The sequence below is a fragment of the Microcaecilia unicolor genome, unplaced genomic scaffold (genome assembly GCF_901765095.1).
Source record: "Microcaecilia unicolor unplaced genomic scaffold, aMicUni1.1, whole genome shotgun sequence".
Lineage (NCBI taxonomy): Eukaryota > Metazoa > Chordata > Amphibia > Gymnophiona > Siphonopidae > Microcaecilia > Microcaecilia unicolor.
In genome coordinates this window covers 89,506-101,548 of record NW_021963145.1, presented here as the reverse complement: position 1 = coordinate 101,548, position 12,043 = coordinate 89,506, and the positions used below count along the sequence as shown (strand labels likewise).

Below are 12,043 nucleotides of genomic sequence, written 5' to 3'. Positions count from 1 at the left end.
TGTGGTTTTAGCATCAAAATGCAGAATTTTGAAAATTGCCTCCATAAAGGCAAAAGGCAGTTTGAATGATTTAATCTGACCCCTGGGTATGAAGGATATAGGCTTCCCCTGACCTCCCTGAATTATAAACAAAACAAAGCTTTGAATATACCATACTCTGCAATTTTTGCAGGAATCATTGGGTTTCCCGAAGGTTAGCCATTCAGCAAATTAAGATCAGTGACCTTGCCATGATTCCACCCTCTAGTTTGTTCAGAGGCATTTCACCTTACTTTGGCATGTTCATTTTCTTCATGAGCATTCAACCATGTTGACCCTTTTGATCATACACTGTATGCTGTTACACAGAAATGAGACATCTGGAATCTGTTTGGATGAGGAAAATAACTGGTACTCATCTTTTCCTTATCCTTGCCAGACCAGTCGATGAGTGAGCTGTGTCTAGCATTAGATGCATAACTTTGAACTTGGGTGTACAGTTGCATGCATTTGAGTCCTTAACGCTCTGGATAAAAAGAAAGGATTGGTATGCCCACAGAAGTTGATCTTGTCTAATTTTTATTTTAATAGGATAATAATTCAAGTATATATAGAGTGATTGTAGATTCTACTGCTCTATAATTGAGTTTAGGAGCTAAGATGAAATGCCCTTATGAAGATACTTCAAGCAAATCCATAAGTAGAGTAATTCCAGACTCTACACTGCATGAGCAGCGCTTTGATTGAATCAATGGAGTCCTTGATTTTGAGGTGTTGCTCTTGTTCCAAGATATCAATTAAATCTAACTTACAGTATGACAGCAAATATAGTCCAAAGGGTCCATTTAGTCTGCTCATTTCTTCTCTGTATTACAATCACACAGAGCCCGCCTTTGTCATAGCCAAGGATCCTATGTGTTTCATGAATTTTTGACTTCTGTGTGAAACCCTTAAAGTCAGCTTCCAGATCTTGCACATTGTCCTTGAGTCTTCTAATAAATGGTGTCTTTTTTTGGCAGCATTACATTTGCTGGTCCGATATCCCTGTCCCACGGATATCTGTAACATTCTCTCTTGAGGAGCTGAAGGAAATGGAAAAAGATTGTGCAACCTATGTAGGAAGAATGGAGAGAATTGCTCGCTACAGCGCCATCAGCAGGGAAAAAAAGGTATTTACCTTTATAGAACACATAGACAAACATGGTTTAATGGGACAGAGTCAGCATGGGTTCAGCCAAGGGAAGTCTTGCCTCACCAATTTGCTTCACTTCTTTGAAGGCGTGATTAAACATGGTGGATAAAGGTGAGCCGGTTGATATATCTAGATTTTCAGAAAGCTTTTGATAAAGTTCCTTTTGAGACTCCTGAGAAAATTAAAGTGTCATGGGACAGGAGGCAAGGTTCTGGTGTGGATTAGGAATTGGTTATTGGACGCAAAAGAGGGTAGGGTTAAATGGTCATTTCTCTCAATGGAGGAGGATGAACAGTGGAATGCCACAGGGATCAGTACTGGGGTCGGTGCTATTTAACATATTTGTAAATGATACGGAAATCAGTACTGGGACTGGTGCTATTTAACATATTTATAAATGGTATGGAAATCGAAACAACAAGTGAGGTGATTAAATTTGCAGATGACACAAAACTATTCAAGGTTGTTAAAACATGTGCGGACTGTGAAATATTGCAGGAAGACCTTAGGAAATTGGAAAACTGGGCATCCAAATGGCAGATGACATTTAAAGTGGACAAATGCAAGGTGATGCACATTGGAAAGAATAATCCAAATCATAGTGACCTTGGGGGTCATCACTGGTGTCGTAGATAATACGCTGAAATCTTCTGCTCAGTGTGTGGCAGCAGCCAAAAAAGTAAACAGGATGCTAGGAATTATTAGGAAAGGGATGGTGAGTAACACCAAAAATACTATAATGCCTCTGTATTGCTCCATGATGCAACTGCACCTTGAGTACTGAGTACAGTTCTGGTCACCGTATCTCAAAAATATATAGCGGAATTAGAAAAGGTTCAAAGAAGAGCGACCAAAATGATAAAGGGGATGAAACTCCTCTCGTATGAGGAAAGGTTAAAGAGGTTAGAACTCTTTAGCTTGGAAAAGAGACGGATGAGGGTAGATATGATTGAGGTCTACAAAATCCTGAGTCGTGTAGAATGAGTAGAAGTAAATCGATTTTTTACTCATTCTAAAAGTACAAAGACTGAGGGACACTCAAGGAAGTTACACAGAAATACTTTTAGAATAAATAGGAGGAAATATTTTTTCGGTCAACGAATAGTTAATCTTTGGAACTCTTTGCCTGAGGAGGTGGTAACAGCGGTTAGCGTATCTGGGTTTAAAAAAGTTCCTGGAGGAAAAGTCCATAGTCTGCTATTGAGAGAGACATGGGAAGCAACTGCTTGCCCTGGGATTTGTAGCATGGAATGTTGCCACAATTTGGGTTTCTGACAGATCTTGTGACCTGGCCTTGCCACTGTTGGAAACAGGATACTGAGCTAGATGGACCATTGGTCTGACCCAGTATCGGTGACGTTCCTAGGGGGGCTGACACCCGGGGCGGATCGCCGATGCGCCCCGCCCCCCGGGTGCAGCGCCCCCCCCCCCCCGGAACAGCGCGACGCCCCCCCCACTGGCGAAACAACCCCCCCCCCGGGTGCACGCCGCTGGCGGGGGGGGGCGGTGCCGCGCGCCTGCTGGCTCTTCGTTTTCATGCTCCCTTTGCCCCGGAACAGAATCCTGTTCCGGGGCAAAGGGAGCATGAAAACGAAGAGCCGACAGGTGCGCGGCACCCCCCCCCCCCCCCCAGCGGCGTGCACCCGGGGCGGACCGCCCCCTCCTTGGTACGCCACTGCCCAGTATGGCTACTCTTATGTTCTTTTATTCAACTATAGTTCTTGGAGATTTAGGGGTCCTTTGTAAAAGACCCCCTTAATTAACTATATTATTCATACAGTAATGTATAAGATACTGTGGAAATGTTTATAATTGCTTAATGTAATTAAAAGTAAAAACAAAACACAAACATATAATTCCATTATGTAGCTTCCCACAATTCCAGAACCTGTGGGCATAGCTGTCTCCATCAACCAGCAGGTGGAGACAGAGAATTTAAAACTAAGCTGAGACATATCTCTCTTGGCATCCAGTCCAGTTCCTTAGTATTTTCTATCTCCAGCAAGTGGATGGTCACATTTTTCAGCCTCCAGTTTTGAGTGAATTGCTCTTGGTCCAGTTGGTCAACTGGTTCCCAGTTGAGCTTTGTGGGTGGCTTGAGTCTGCAGAGTTATATCTGGAGGTCTTCAGATCAATGTCTCTGGTGCCCTGTGAATTTACTTCTTCCCTCCCTTCACCTGTTACCTGTGGAACTCTCCTTTTCTAGCACAACAATCCTAAAATAGTGGGAAAATGTGAGATACAAATGCAGCAAATAATAATAATAAAAGAAAAAAAAAGGAAGGAAAGACATTTACTGGAGAGCATGGGACAGAATATCAGTCTGATCCTTTCTTACATGTGCAAATGGGAGAGTTAGAAAATTAAAGCTCCTATAAGTTTTAACACAGTTATAGTTGACACCAATATTTTTCTGTTAGAACTTCATCATTAATCTATACATTTTTCTATCATAGAATTTGCAAATGGAAATTGCCAAGCAGGAATTAATCATTCAGGCCCAAGAAGAAGTGACCAAAGCACTGGAAACCTTTAAAGGTGGGATCTTATTATTTCTTCTAAGGAAATGTGCAGATTTTTGATTGTTTAAGTCAAATCATTTCTTCTCAACTAAATACAGACCAAAAAATGTCCGAGAAAATGGCCTTGGAAGCTAAGAAGCGAGAACAGTTCCAGAAACTGAAAGATCAGTTTGAAAAAGATCAAGAGGTGAGTCTCCTGCTTAATTTGTACATCACAGGGAAGCAACCCCTTTTAAAAGGACCAGTTTCTTGTTGATTCATATCATGTGATACCAGAGCAGCTTAAGCATAAAAACAACTGTAAAAAAAACCTAAGTTTTTTATTCTCCATGCCTTGTTAAGTCTCCTGCTTTCTTTTCACTTAGCGTCGGCTTGCAGCAAAACAAGAAGAAATTGATGATGATTTCAGCTATGCTAGGGAGCTGCGTGAAAGGGAGAAGCGACTGAAAGCCTTAGAAGAGGAGTTAGAAAGAAAGGCAAGGTATACTGTGAAGTTTACCCTGGCTGTAATGAGCAACAGAACCTGTTTTTATTCATCTGAAGGTTTTGTAGTTGTTTGGGAGCTTATTTGTATTACTTTCTTGGTTTTAACTGGGGAAATGAGCCACCAGAAGAACTAGCTGCCATTTTAGAAAACGTTTGCTTGGCTCAGATTTACATTGATTGGCTATTCCTAACCTCTTAATTTCCATAAATGTGTTCTAGTGCAATGTCTTTTTGGATCCTACAGGCTGTGTTTGAATCAGTGGCATAGCTACGGGTGAGCACAGGCCCACTCATTCTTGGCTCAGGCCCACCAGAAAAGATCAGTGGCAGGCCTCTGCTCTCCCCCCCCCCCCCCCCCCCCCCCCCCCAGATTTGGCATTCCCCTCCTGTGGCCCAGTAGCTTCCCCTCCCTCTCTTGTCTACCTCTGCACCTTCTCTGGCGCATCAGTAATGCATTTCTGCTGCCAGCGTTGGCCCCGCAGGCTTTTTGACATCCCTTCCTATTTCCTGGATTCAGGCAGAGGTAAGCCTGCAAGGCTGACCCAGACAACAAAGGTGCATTCCTGTTGCACTGCTGAAGATTGAGGTAGACTGGGGTAGATCACTTGTCTCCTTAAAGAGCCATCTTTGACACCAGTACAATTTAATCTTCCAATTAGACCAGCACAATCATTCCATTACTTGGGTGTAGTAATTAATTAATTCTTTGCTGACCTTCAAGCACCAAATCTTCCAAGTAGTTAGGGTTTTTTACTGGCTCTGCCGCATACGCTCCATTCAAAAGTACTTGAGTTTTTCTTCTCTGCATACACTCATCCACGCTTCTATCATCTCTAGATTCAAATATTGTAACACCGTTTATGTAGGTATTTCACAGGTTCATTTGTGACAACTTCAGTTGCTTCAGAATTCAGCAGTATGTCTTTTTCAAACACAAAAATTTGATCATGTTACCCCATTATTTTTTCACTGGCTGCCAATAAAATACCGAGTTTGAATCAGACTACTTGTCCTCACCCATAAGGTTTTGCATACTGTTTCTCCTGTTTACCTTTCTATCTCAGTTATCCCCTTCACACTAACTCATTCACTTTGTTCCCTGGATGCCCATTGGTTGGTCCTGCCCCCACCTAAGAGTGCCCACTGTGAGTCTACAAGGTCTTCTGCATTTTTTTTATCTTGTCCTATACTCATGGAACAATTTACCACCTATCGTTAGAGCCAAACTTTCCTTCCCCCAGTTTAAATCATTCCTGAAGGCCCATTATTTCCAAATAGCCTTCAACACTTTTTCTGAGTAGCCTTACAGCTATTGTCTGATGTGGTACTGCTGAGTTATAGCCTTTCTATATTGTCTGTGCTTGGTATGAATGCGTTCTTTCCTATTATTGTACTTCCTTTTTTTTATGTTAATGGAATTTATCCTTTTTATGTAAACTGCCTTGGCCTTTTGATAGTAAATTGTCAAATTTTAAATAAACAATAAACAACAGCAACAATTCAAAATGTCATTCTAGTCACTGGTATAAAACTGTAGTTTACTTACAATGGCTTAATATATTTTTCTTAGGCAAGAAATGATTGAACACTATAGCAAATTGTCAGAAGAGGCAGCTCGCAAGGAACAGAAAGCGTTGTGGAAAATACAGAGGCACAAACTGGAAACAGCACGTATCAACTTCCTGATGGCAGAAGAAAAACATATTCAGGTATTATTATCCCCTGCACCAATTTTCCCCCTACATAGTAACTCGCTCAACAGTATGTCGGACAAACGGGATTCCTCACTGGTTAAGGGCTGGAAGCCATCTCCCCTAAGCCACAGGCCAGTTCCCAAGTTTCTTTCTTTTTAAACATCAACATAAATCTTGTTTGAAGAATTTTACATAGTAACGTGCTAAAGGGAATTTGTTTTGTTTTTTAATAAATTTCTAGGCTTTGCTTGAACAATTTCCAAAGGAGAATTACAGGGAAACACTGGATGTTCTTCCACGTTCCAAGAAACAAGGCGTAATGACTAATATTTCTGTTGTAGACGGTGTAAGTTCTCAGGTTGGTTTCCTTCTTCTTGCTGTCACCATGTGAACTTTTCACCCTGTCATGTTATACATTTTCCATTACTGACCCCACCTCCTGTTGCAGAGCCTGTTGACTGCTTAACCTGTTTCTTTATGTGAAACTTGTTTTAGTCTTTGGGTTTGATATAGATGACTGGAAGCCAACAAAGATTCTCAACCTCCAGAAACAATTCATATGAAGTTCCTCTGTTTTGGTCCTACTGGTTTCTTGACAGAAATTACCTTGTGCTGGAGAGAACAAAATACAGAATGGTCTCACTGAAACTGTCCAGTAGCGTTATTCCATTTATTGCAGATGATAGAGATTTTTCAGGGCAGTTACAAGCAATGTATACACAAACCCCCAAATTCTATAATCTTGCAGTAGTAATTCCCGTGCAACAAATGCAACAAAACCCATAGGAATTGAATGAGCTTCATGGAATCACTACTGCAGCTTAGTAAAAGGTTCCCTTAAGTGTGCAAAGCTGCACGTTCAAGTTATAGAATAGTATTAGTTATGCATGTAGCTTAATTGCTTAACTAGCTGCTAATTGCTGTTAACCAATAAGCTTTAAATGGTGTTGGTGCTAATTGGCACTAATTTGCAGTTATTTATTTAACTGTCCTTAAAACTTCTAATACCTGTTCACCAAACAAGTATAGTATTATTCAGTTAATGTCAACCTTAAAACTGTCAGAATTTATGCTAAATGGAGGGAGAAAAGCCTCACAACATTGATGAATGCTATTATTGTGTAATTAAATTTGCTGATGACACAAAGTTATTCAAAGTCGTTAAATCGCGACAGGATTGTGAAAAATTACAAGAGGACCTTACGAGACTGGGAGACTGGGCGGCTAAATGGCAGATGATGTTTAATGTGAGCAAGTGCAAGGTGATGCATGTGGGAAAAAAGAACCCGAATTATAGCTACGTCATGCAAGGTTCCACGTTAGGAGTTACGGACCAAGAAAGGGATCTGGGTGTCGTCGTCGATAACGCACTGAAACCTTCTGCTCAGTGTGCTGCTGCGGCTAAGAAAGCAAATAGAATGTTGGGTATTATTAGGAAAGGTATGGAAAACAGGTGTGAGGATGTTATAATGCCGTTGTATCGCTCCATGGTGCAACCGCACCTTGAGTATTGTGTTCAATTCTGGTCGCCGCATCTCAAGAAAGATATAGTAGAATTGGAAAAGGTGCAGCGAAGGGCGACTAAAATGATAGCGGGGATGGGACGACTTCCCTATGAAGAAAGACTAAGGAGGCTAGGGCTATACAACTTGGAGAAGAGACGGCTGAGGGGAGACATGATAGAGGTATATAAAATAATGAATGGAGTGGAACAGGTGGATGTGAAGCATCTGTTCACGCTTTCCAAAAATACTAGGACTAGGGGGCATGCGATGAAACTACAGTGTAGTAAATTTAAAACAAATCGGAGAAAATGTTTCTTCACCCAACGTGTAATTAAACTCTGGAATTCGTTGCCGGAGAAAGTGGTGAAGGCGGTTAGCTTAGCAGAGTTTTAAAAGGGGTTGGACGGTTTCCTAAAGGACAAGTCCATAAACCGCTACTAAACGGACTTGGAAAAATCCAAAATTCCAGGAATAACATGTATAGAATGTTTGTACGTTTGGGAAGCTTGCCAGGTGCCCTTGGCCTGGATTGGCCGCTGTCGTGGACAGGATGCTGGGCTCAATGGACCCTTGGTCTTTTCCCAGTATGGCATTACTTATGTACTTACTTATGTACCTCAATGTATCAATCATTGGCTTTAATTAAAAAAAAAAAACCTCCGAACATTTTAAATTTCTGCATCAATTCAATTCAGCTAGGTTGAAACTGGCCACCGTTTCATGGTGCCTGATCCCGCTGCTTCAGGGGGTAATGACCTTCAGAATGTGTTTAAAGGTTCAAAGTCAACATTCTGAAGGTCATTACCCCCTGAAGCAGCGGGATCAGGCACCATGAAACGGTGGCCAGCGTCGACCTCGCTGAATTGAATTGATGCAGAAGTTAAGTGATTTTTTTTTTTTAAGAAAATTCTTTTTTTTTTAAATTATAAAAATCAATAAATTTGAATTAAAATGTTCAGAGGTTTTTATTAAAGCCAATGATTGACAGATTGATGTGCACACAATAATAGCACCAATGTTCTGAGGCTTTTTTTCCTTCATTTAGCATAAATTCTGAGAGTTTTTAAGGTGACAGTATCTGAACTATACTACACTTGTTTGGTGAAGATGTATTAGAATTTTTGTGGTTATTTACGTCACCCCTCTGGTTTGATATTTAACTATCCTTAGTATTCTACAAATTGTGAACGCAAATCCAAAGCGTGGACCTGGGAGGGGGGCATAGGCAGGTTACAGAAGACTAACAGTTATGTGACCTAACTGATGAGTTAGGCGCGAACATTTACAACAGCCTTTCTGCTGGCATTAGTTCTTGCACCTGTGGACTTATGCTAGTATTCTATCATGGCAATTCCGTACATAATTGCCGGTATAGAATTCACGCTTAGTTACTGGGATATTGCATTCTAACCTTAGGTGACCTATAGAGAATTACCCCCAAAATGAATAACTTTAACTTTGGTTAATTAATATCTTTAACTTTGGGTTTCCTGGGGAGTTTTTGCACTTCTAATGTGTGCGTTAAAGTAGTTGTTTTTTCAGTAGTTAGTTATACTGTTATATTTCAGCTGCCCCAGATTCAGGTCAGCTCTCAGAAGCTCCTTTTATGGAGGGTTATTGTGTTCTTATACTGCCTTTTCAAACTTTGTAAGTAATCCTGAAAATGTGATGGGTCAGAGAGAGAGCTACACAAAGGGATTTATCCGGAAAGAAAAAAAATTCAGCTTAGAGTAATCAAAATGTCCTTTAAAAAAAATAAAGTAATACTGTTCGAATGTGATGTGTTTTTGTTTTTTTAAAGGCACAAGCTCCTGAAACTTCATCTGCAGATGACAATGTTTGTAGAGCAGATACTGAATTTGGACTGGAAAGTGTGCCTCATACTGATGATTTATTAACATTGGTACCATCAGAAAGTGCCTACTCCCCTTTGAATTCAGAACAGTGTGATGCAGATAGCACTCACCGGTCCCCCCAGTCCACTCTTTGCCTGCTTGATGTGAATATTGAGGATTTTTTACCCAAGTTAAAACAAGAAGAAGAGCATATTGAAACCGACATGCAGAATTCTGCAGTAGAGAATGCACTGAAGGATATCGAGTCTGACCTTTCTCGGGCTACAGAAACAAGTGAGAGTCAACCTATTATGCAAGACATAAATCAAGAAGTCACAGATGCACAATCCAATCAACAAGATGAGTATGACTTTAAAACTGTGCTTAGGCCATCTGTCTTTTCACAAGCAACTCAAGCGCACGTAAGAGTTGGAGAAAATGTTTTTGAGGTGCAATCTGCAAGACCTCGATGGAATATTCATGGGCACTCCTCTGATGCAAGCATTAAAATAGGCACGTATGTTCCAGAGGCAGAACTTGTACAGCCACAAGCAAGCCAGTATGGACACTCCTCAGATTCACACATCAAGGTTGGAGAATACTCCTCAGATGTTGAACCCAGCAGGCCGCGATGGAATCTCCATGGGCACGTTTCTGCATCACATATTAAAGTTGGGGAATACACTTCCAATGTGGAGCCATCAAAGCCCAGGTGGAATGTTCATGGAGGTGCATCACATTCCCATATTCAGATTGGTGAAAATATGTCTGATGTGGAGCCTTCAAGACCTAGATGGAACATCCACGGGCATGTATCTGATGCAAATATCAAAATTGGCAAAAATGTATCTGACGTTGAATCATCTAGACCTCGCTGGAACATTCATGGGCATGCTTCACAGTCCCATATTAAAATTGGAGAACTGGTTTCTGATCCAGAGACTTTAAAACCTCGGTGGAGTCCCTTTGGCCATGTATCACAGTCCAGCATCAAAATTGGTGATTGTACACCTTCTTTGGAAGTGGATCTGAAACCACATGATAAAACACGTTCAGGTTCCTGGGCTGACTCTACTGTTCAAGATTTGCTGTACTCTGACAAATCAACTCCTGTCGATGAAACCACCAGCAGCAGTAAAGCAACCGAGTATGTGGAGGCCCATCTGCTTTCTAATAAAGACGGTAAAGAGCAAGAGGATGACAAACAAGGTCAGAATAAGAGAGAGTCATCAAGTAAAGATGGTTTGGGCAGTTTGTCAATTGGGACTTCCTCCATCACTTTCATTCATGCTTCCCTGGGATGGGAGAGGCAGGAAAATGTTTTTAGGTCACTGTAGAGCTAAAACCTACTCTGTACAGGTCACAGCAGTTGATATGTTGCTCTGGGTTATCTTGGTTGCATCGGTTTCCTGCAGTGTATCTATAGGAAGGTTAAAATATATTGAAAAAACAAGGATTGCCTGTGTATAATGCTTGAAAAGTACTGCCTTAGTCATGTTCTCCTAAGCAACATATATTTTTGTACGGTTTGTCTTCTGATCATTCTAGAAAATGATATAAAGGCAGGGGAAAGAGTCCAAAGTAAAGAATTTTGATTGCTTTCCCCTCTACACTTCCAGTAGAGAAAATTGCCCCTCAAATGTAGTTACATATATTTAAATTAGTCTATTTGGCTATTGAATTCCACCCTTTTATGGCCATCACATCTCATAATTTTAGTCGACATATTTTCCAAATCTAGTATTTTAAAACATACATCTGATAAGTTCTTAATACGCTAAGAAACTTAAATCAGGTTTTGTATCCCTCTGTAAGGAGAAAAATGGTATATTGGCAGTTGACTTGAGATTGTTGAGAGGTCCAAGAAGAAATCAGTATATGGAGGGTTACAAAATCTGTTTTGTTTCCTTGGTATATTAAGAACTAATTAGATGCATGTTATGAAGCATTAGATTTGCAAAACGAGTATACAGTTGCGAGATGTGATAGCCAGACTGATTACATTAAATAAATATAACTATATTTGTGGAACAGTTTTCAAAAGTAAACATTTTGATGTAAAATCCATGGGTACTTCTATCTGTTAGCTTTTCAGAGAGATAATGTGCATGTGCTTTCCCCTCCCCTAAACAGATCATAGAGAAAAGAACCTTCAGAGATTTGCATTAGCTTTTTCTTCTAATGCATGATCCCTGAAAACCAGCACACATAGGGGTCCTTTTACAAAGGCGCGCTGAACAATGGCTTGCGGTAATGTAGGCGTCGTGTTTTGGGTGTGCGCCGATCCATTTTTAGCGCACCTGTAAAAAAGGGATTTTTTTTTTTGCCGAAAATGGACATGCGGCAAAATCAAAATTGGCACACGTCCATTTTGGGTCTGAGACCTTACCGCCAGCCATTGACCTAGTGGTAAAGAATCTGGGCGGTAATGACCTATGCGCGTCAAATGCCACTTGGCATGCGTCCGTTACGCGCGCCCAAAAATAAAAAATATTTTTTTGGACACGCGTATCGGATGCGCCCCAAAAATGAAATTACCGCAAGAGCCACATGGTAGTTGGGTGGTAACTCCATTTTGGCACACGTTAGGCGCACGTTGATGCTTACGCGGCTTAGTAAAAGGGCCCCATTGTTTTGGAAATAGCTAACAATGTGTGTGTAGCTTTCTTCCTACCCTGGGGATTCCTCCACAATAATATTCCGGTAAAAGTAGGCATGGAGAACAGGTTTTCAGAGATTTACCCAAGTAAATTGGCTGGTTGAAAATTGCTCACCCTGTAAGTAGGTAAAAGGATGTGATTGTTGCTGCTGCATTGTAGTGGAGGCCTTA

General features: G+C 40.9%; 1 protein-coding gene across 1 annotated transcript in view; it reads left to right on the top strand.

Annotated features, from left to right (window-relative positions):
* The window catches only part of LOC115459004 (gamma-tubulin complex component 6-like), a 64,984-nt gene that overhangs the window by 18,229 nt on the left and 34,712 nt on the right, over nucleotides 1-12,043 (top strand). The window contains exons 10-16 of the mRNA XM_030188865.1: nucleotides 999-1,148; nucleotides 3,628-3,709; nucleotides 3,792-3,880; nucleotides 4,059-4,174; nucleotides 5,750-5,888; nucleotides 6,115-6,231; nucleotides 9,180-10,422. Of these exons, the coding sequence (XP_030044725.1) occupies nucleotides 999-1,148; nucleotides 3,628-3,709; nucleotides 3,792-3,880; nucleotides 4,059-4,174; nucleotides 5,750-5,888; nucleotides 6,115-6,231; nucleotides 9,180-10,422 (1,936 nt within the window). The remainder of the gene's footprint in view (nucleotides 1-998; nucleotides 1,149-3,627; nucleotides 3,710-3,791; nucleotides 3,881-4,058; nucleotides 4,175-5,749; nucleotides 5,889-6,114; nucleotides 6,232-9,179; nucleotides 10,423-12,043) is intronic.